The sequence below is a fragment of the Triticum dicoccoides genome, chromosome 5B (genome assembly GCF_002162155.2).
Source record: "Triticum dicoccoides isolate Atlit2015 ecotype Zavitan chromosome 5B, WEW_v2.0, whole genome shotgun sequence".
Taxonomy (NCBI): Eukaryota; Viridiplantae; Streptophyta; class Magnoliopsida; order Poales; family Poaceae; genus Triticum; species Triticum dicoccoides.
In genome coordinates, this window is record NC_041389.1 from 336,035,570 (window position 1) to 336,042,163 (window position 6,594).

General features: G+C 38.6%; 1 protein-coding gene across 2 annotated transcripts in view; it reads right to left on the minus strand.

Moving 5' to 3' along the window:
* Positions 1–6,594, minus strand: part of LOC119308766 (bifunctional aspartokinase/homoserine dehydrogenase 2, chloroplastic-like) — a 14,423-nt gene that overhangs the window by 3,619 nt on the left and 4,210 nt on the right. For both annotated transcript variants that reach the window (XM_037584909.1, XM_037584908.1), the window contains exons 5-13: positions 6,134–6,222; positions 3,764–4,067; positions 3,526–3,578; positions 3,037–3,242; positions 2,646–2,733; positions 2,449–2,562; positions 961–1,059; positions 689–883; positions 6–88 (exon numbers count right to left, since the gene is read on the minus strand). In XM_037584909.1, the coding sequence (XP_037440806.1) occupies positions 6–88; positions 689–883; positions 961–1,059; positions 2,449–2,562; positions 2,646–2,733; positions 3,037–3,242; positions 3,526–3,578; positions 3,764–4,067; positions 6,134–6,222 (1,231 nt within the window). The remainder of the gene's footprint in view (positions 1–5; positions 89–688; positions 884–960; positions 1,060–2,448; positions 2,563–2,645; positions 2,734–3,036; positions 3,243–3,525; positions 3,579–3,763; positions 4,068–6,133; positions 6,223–6,594) is intronic.

Here is a 6,594-nt window from a genome sequence, read left to right on the forward strand (position 1 = left end):
CATACGTGTCACTCAAAAGCATCGTGCTTGCGCCAGTTATTCCGATGACACGCACATCAATATTCATATTTTCCTTCAGGACTGCTACCTGCATAGAAGTTCAATCAGCACGGAATAAAAGTGTACTGAACAGTGAACTCTATCTTCAAATTGTTCCGTTGTCAGGTCAAGCCCAACACTTCATTTTCCATGTAGACTTTGTAGCAAAGATGGCTTACACTAAAGTTCCGGTCATGTAGAACATAAAATGAAACGATTATATTATGTTATTCTCATGCATAGTTGCCCATGTTAGATAGGAAGATCTTAGTGTTACCCTTCCAATCTGGTCGGGCAACTAGATGAAACGTCAGCGATGAACTACCGCTCGTCATTAATGACCGACGGTTATTTATTGTCTTCTTTATGTATACTCATCGGTACGGCTGACATCGTAAGTGCTAGAACTACAAAATACCACAACATGACACAAATGACCACTTTATTATTTCAAACCAAGCATTTATCAGGATTTTTGAACAAATCACACTGACAGCATTGTTTTAAATCCTAGGCATGAGATGTCAAATCTCTCCCTCTTTGTGGATATACATTTTATAATCGTTGGCATGAGATGTCACAACTCCATGATAAATTAAAACAAATGAATATTGTTCGGTACATAATGTGAGTATCAGACTCAAGATACCTGGTCCCTAAGCTGGTTGAGCAGTGTTGCCCCAATCAAACCAGGTCCAATGACCCCAATAGCAAGTGTGGTTTTTGAGAGGAAGAACCTTGAGTGAGCAGCTCTTAGAGCCCTGACACAATCTTCTTGCTTCAATACAACAGTAATATTGTACTCACTGCAACCTTGAGCTATTGCTCGTACATTAATGTTTGCCTGCGCCAATTGTTACAGGGTAAATGAATCCAGTATAAATGGAAATCCCAATTTTACCAACCCAAAACTGTAAGCACCTTTGCTAGAGCATCAAAAAGGATTGCACTGACTCCAGGAGTACTTGCCATTCTCAGGCCAACAGCAGCAAGAATGCTGCAATCATGAATGACTTCAACCTGAAAAGAATTGTGTGCAACACATGAACTTGTCTGGATTAACACAACAAATACTTTGCTACACGTTTGCATGACAACAATAGTTTCTTTAGCAAAACATTGACAAAGACTACAACATGATAATTTCCAAATTACTCCCTCCTTATCAAAATATAAGAGCCTACAAAAACGTCTTATATTTTGGTACAGAGGTAGTATTATGTTTGTTTTGATGAAGACAATGCAACAAATATTCACAAAAAGTTGACAGGACAAATACTTTCAAAATTATTAACATGTTGATGAGACGGTGATGCTATGCCAAGTTTGATTTTCTTGATTTGCTTCCACATGTCTATTCATCTAGCCATGTTTGTCCATACAAGAAAAAAGTCCATTTCCAACCTCAAACTCTTGCAGAAGTTTATTTTTCCACCTTGAACTATTGGAATAGTCCACTTTTCACCCTCAAGTGGTTTGGCAAGTAGTTTTAGCTGACGTGGATGCCACTTGCCACCTCACTTCCATGTCACCAGGTTTTTTTTATCGATGTCTACCAATTGTTCTTCCATTTCTAGTAAGGGCATGTACAGTGATTGATAAGGCAGGCTTATCTTAACCTCGCCACATAATTTAGATAAGGCATGTACAATGGGTTATATCTTAGTCTTATCTTTAGTAACTACATATACCTAAATATGTGGTGAGAGAAATCATGCTAAGAGATCATCTCTTAGGGCATGTACAATGGTTGATAAGATAGTTTTATCTTAAGTCTTGCATGTAATTTAGAGATGACAAAAAAAAGTCTACAATGGGTCATCTCTTAGCCTTATCTTCAATAACTAGCCATTCCTAAAAACATGGTGAGACATATTGTGCTAAGAGATCATCTCTTGTCTTCTCTTAAATAAGAGAAGACAAGCCTTTTCTTATGAGTTCTCTCTCCTCCACCTCATCATTTATCCTACGTGGCACTCCTAAGATAGCACCATTGTGCATGCCCTTAATTAAGAGAAGACAAGCCGGTTTCTCTCTCATCCACCTCAGCATTTATCCTGTGTGGCACTCCTAAGATAGCGCCATTGTACACGCCCTAAATTTCTGTATACCTGCTTTTCCAGTCTGTTTAAGATTGTTTGTTTTTGTTATGTGAAGTGGCAAGCAAGTGATGATGTGAGGACATGTGGTGTCCATTGCACCCAAACCAATTGTGAAACAACCTGAGGGTGAAAAGCGGACTACTTCAATAGTTCGAGTGGTTCAATTCAAAACTTAATAGTTCAGGGTTGAAAAGTGAATAGCCAAATTTAGTGTTGAAAAGTAGACTATTTAAGTTTGATACATCTATATTAGAGAAACTTTGGTTGGATTTATACAAAGGTCATGTTTTTCAAAGACAAGAATCACCTTAGAGAGCCTTCCTGCTGCTAATGCCTCACGAAACCTAACATGCAAGGCTGCAGAGACTGCTGCAACTTCCTTTTCTGGAACAGCAAAACATATCGAGTGTTCACTGCTAGCCTGCACATATCTTAAAAGTGAGGAAGAACCTAAATGAATCATATGGACTATGGAGATACAAAAGATTGAAAGACATAAACTACCTGAGATATCATGATAACATTAGCTCCGACCTCTTTTACAGCACTAAATATGGCACTCGATGTACCTGGAACACCAGCCATTCCAGTTCTAAAAGAAAGATATGGAGATCATTAATAAAATAGAAGAAACCATTATAATACGAAGTCATGACATCTGCTTGCATGTTGATAGCTCTATTATGTCATGAGTTCAGCTTGCTAGGTCAGCACCAAACACTAATTAGAATTGAAAAATCTACGATAAACTGGGACTCAACACAAACACAAGACACAGGCACCGTCTTTTGAAGCTAATGAAGATCATGATCGTACTGTATCACAGAGATTAAAAATCATAACCAGATTATTCAAATTACAACTTACAGGTTCAAGAACAAAAATACCAACTTACCCTTCAACGTTAACAAGGGCCAATTTATCTATAGTAGCAAATGATTTGACACAAGCATCCAAATCAGCATCTTCGTTAGCAGGCTGCTTGCAAATCACAGTTCCAGGGGCAGAGAGATTGAACATGTTCCTAATGACAATGGGAATATTGTCTTTCATCACAGGTATAATGGTACGGGGATGCAACACATTTGCCCCAAAGTATGACTGCAAAGAACAGATCCAAGTTAGCAATGAAATTTGGAGTTGCAAGAAATGAATGAATTTAGTGCACAGCGATCCCACTATTGCTAGGTTCTCATGCCCAACAAGCAACTCCAGCTCAACCAAAAGACTTTAAAAGTGGCAAACATTATTTATTTATTTATTTTGTAAGAGCCCCTGCTGCATATCATGCAGCTTCCCACCAACTGCTTATGTTGCCATGCTCAACATAAGTAAAAGCTGAAAAATAGTAATGTGCGCACGTGTTCAAGAATAGAGAAATTACCATTTCCCAGGCCTCCTGATATGATAATGTGCTTAAGATCACAGCCTCACTGACTGCATTAATCAGATGATTGTCAATCAGATACATTCTTAATTCCTTTGTGCAAGAGAAAAGAAGATTTCCATGCACTAGATACTCCCCCAAAATATTATGTGTGTGTCAATGTTCAACACAGCAAGTTGAATGAATCCAACAGAAAATATTTAGTTCAAAAGCACAATACCCATGTTTTACAAACCTTTTCTAGGATCGGCACTAAATACCCCATCAACATCGGTCCAGATTGTGACCTGGCATGCCCTAACAAGAGAACCAATTATTGCTGCTGAGAAATCGCTTCCATCTCTTTTCAGAGTAGTAGGGATGTTTTCAGCTGTACTCGCGATAAAGCCAGTAGCAACTATTATCTCAGCAGGTTGGCGTGAAAACCATTTCTCGAGTCGCTTCTCAGATTCCACATAATCAGGATCTACCATGTCAGGACCACTAGGTTTTACAACTAGAACTTCTCTTGTATCCATCCAACTACAAGATGCTCCAGACTGCATAAGTTAGATCAGAGAGTAAAGGTCAGTTTGTTCAGAACGGTTAACACTAGGTCAAAACATCTAGATTATGAAAGAAGATGAAGGGAAAGTAATACATAAACTTTGTCACTAGGAGAAAGAAGTATCATGAGCCACTGCTCCTGTAATTGAGTTTAGCCACAATGTTTTTGCATCATCTCAGTACCAAACAACAGCAGGATATGGTGGTGGATGCACATCCTGTAAGGAACTTTAGGATAAGGGCTGAACTACAACATCACATAGCGTTGAAAGCTCATAAAGTCACAAGTCACAAAAAACCCTACAAATCTTTCCTACTTACAAAAGTTGGAGTTGGTGGTGAGTTCACATGTGGGACCACGCAAATAAACAAATGCACTTCTACCCACATGTGGGACTAGCAACCTTCCAAGAGACAAAAATAAACAAATGTTACTTTTACTTGGGTGAGGGCAGGCCTGGCGCAGTGGTGAAGTCCTCCCCACTTGTGCCAAGAGGTCCTGGGTTCGAACCAGCCTCTCTGCATTGCACTTTGCAGGGGTAAGACTAGGTTCCTATAATCCCTCCCCAGACCCCACCTTGTGTGGGAGCTTCTATGCACTGGGTCTGTCCTTACTTTTACTTGGGTCACACCTATCCCAGATAAACAAATACACTGCTACCCTAATGTGAGAATAACAGTTGTAGAAACACAAATTTTAAATGTAAGTATGCACTCCAATTCAAAATCAGGGTCTTGATTCTAGTTTCTCTTCCCAACCAATTCTTCCAGTTCTATATCATATTATCATAGTAGAAGAGAGTGAGCAAATCACAATTCCAACGCAGTGATAGACATTGTCCTCCTACCTAATCCACTTGTACATTCAACTTACTCATGCCCATTCTCCTATGTTTCAAAATTCAAATGTTATCATGCAATAGATCTTGCAAAGGACCTACTATGGTCAGCTTAAGATTCTTCAACGACTGCAACGTTTCTTTTTATCTCTTTTTAATCATGAACCATGTAATAGCCACAGGACACGATCATCTTTTGACGATCTCCTAAGCTAGTTGTTACTCCTCTTTTTTTATGGCTTCGTAGCAACGGACGGGCATTGTGCTACTTAATTAAAAAGATCTTGCAGAACAGCCCTTCAAAACTTGAAGATCCTATGCTCTCACCGCTGATGCTTACCTTCTGTTTTCCTAGGTGTATTATTAATTCAGCTTGTGACAGTGTGGGACTATTAATGTAGTACGAATGTTATTGTGTAATTGTCGTTTAGTTAGCGAGTCACATAACAAAATGCAACTTCAAATAGCATAGAAAAAACTGAGAAATTTTCCAATTATAGGATGTTGAAGCAGGCAAGCAGCATTTTGTTTCTCTTCCCAACCAATTCTTCCAGTTCTATATCATATTATCATAGTAGAAGAGAGTGAGCAAATCACAATTCCAACGCAGTGATAGACATTGTCCTCCTACCTAATCCACTTGTACATTCAACTTACTCATGCCCATTCTCCTATGTTTCAAAATTCAAATGTTATCATGCAAAGGACCTACTATGGTCAGCTTAAGATTCTTCAACGACTGCAACGTTTCTTTTTATCTCTTTTTAATCATGAACCATGTAATAGCCGCAGGACACGATCATCTTTTGACGATCTCCTAAGCTAGTTGTTACTCCTCTTTTTTTATGGCTTCGTAGCAACGGACGGGCATTGTGCTACTTAATTAAAAAGATCTTGCAGAACAGCCCTTCAAAACTTGAAGATCCTATGCTCTCACCGCTGATGCTTACCTTCTGTTTTCCTAGGTGTATTATTAATTCAGCTTGTGACAGTGTGGGACTATTAATGTAGTATGAATGTTATTGTGTAATTGTCGTTTAGTTAGCGAGTCACATAACAAAATGCAACTTCAAATAGCATAGAAAAAACTGAGAAATTTTCCAATTATAGGATGTTGAAGCAGGCAAGCAGCATGTGTTGAAGTGCATAAATTTGCTGCGGCATTTATACATTAATAAGTTGTATAATATCAGAACTTTATAAGCATTTTTCATGTGTACCTTCTGTACAGCATACGATAGCATCTGAGATGACCACAACTCCCCATGCCCAACAACGAATTCAGAGAAAGATTCTGTTGCATGTCCAGCTGCAAGTATACACAAATAGAACCAAGATGTTACACATCTAAAAGGATTACGACTCTCACATTATTGCCTATTTACTAAATGGCAGCAGGTAAGTCAACCATTAGTACATTAGTAAGATGAAAGATGGAAATAACAAAATACTAGTCATTGGTCAAGAATGTGCTCCAAGAGAAGTTGTAACCGATGATGTGAAAAATGATGTAAAGCAAGATTCTATGTCGAAATAAAAGAAAATTAGATGAAAATTAGAAGTGAACATGCTAATCAGCACATGTGTACCCATGTGTACCCTAGCTGACAGTAAACCACATGTAAAGGCTGTTCCCCAACTAGTTTCCGTCATACATCAAGTGACCAGAAGCACATGTATG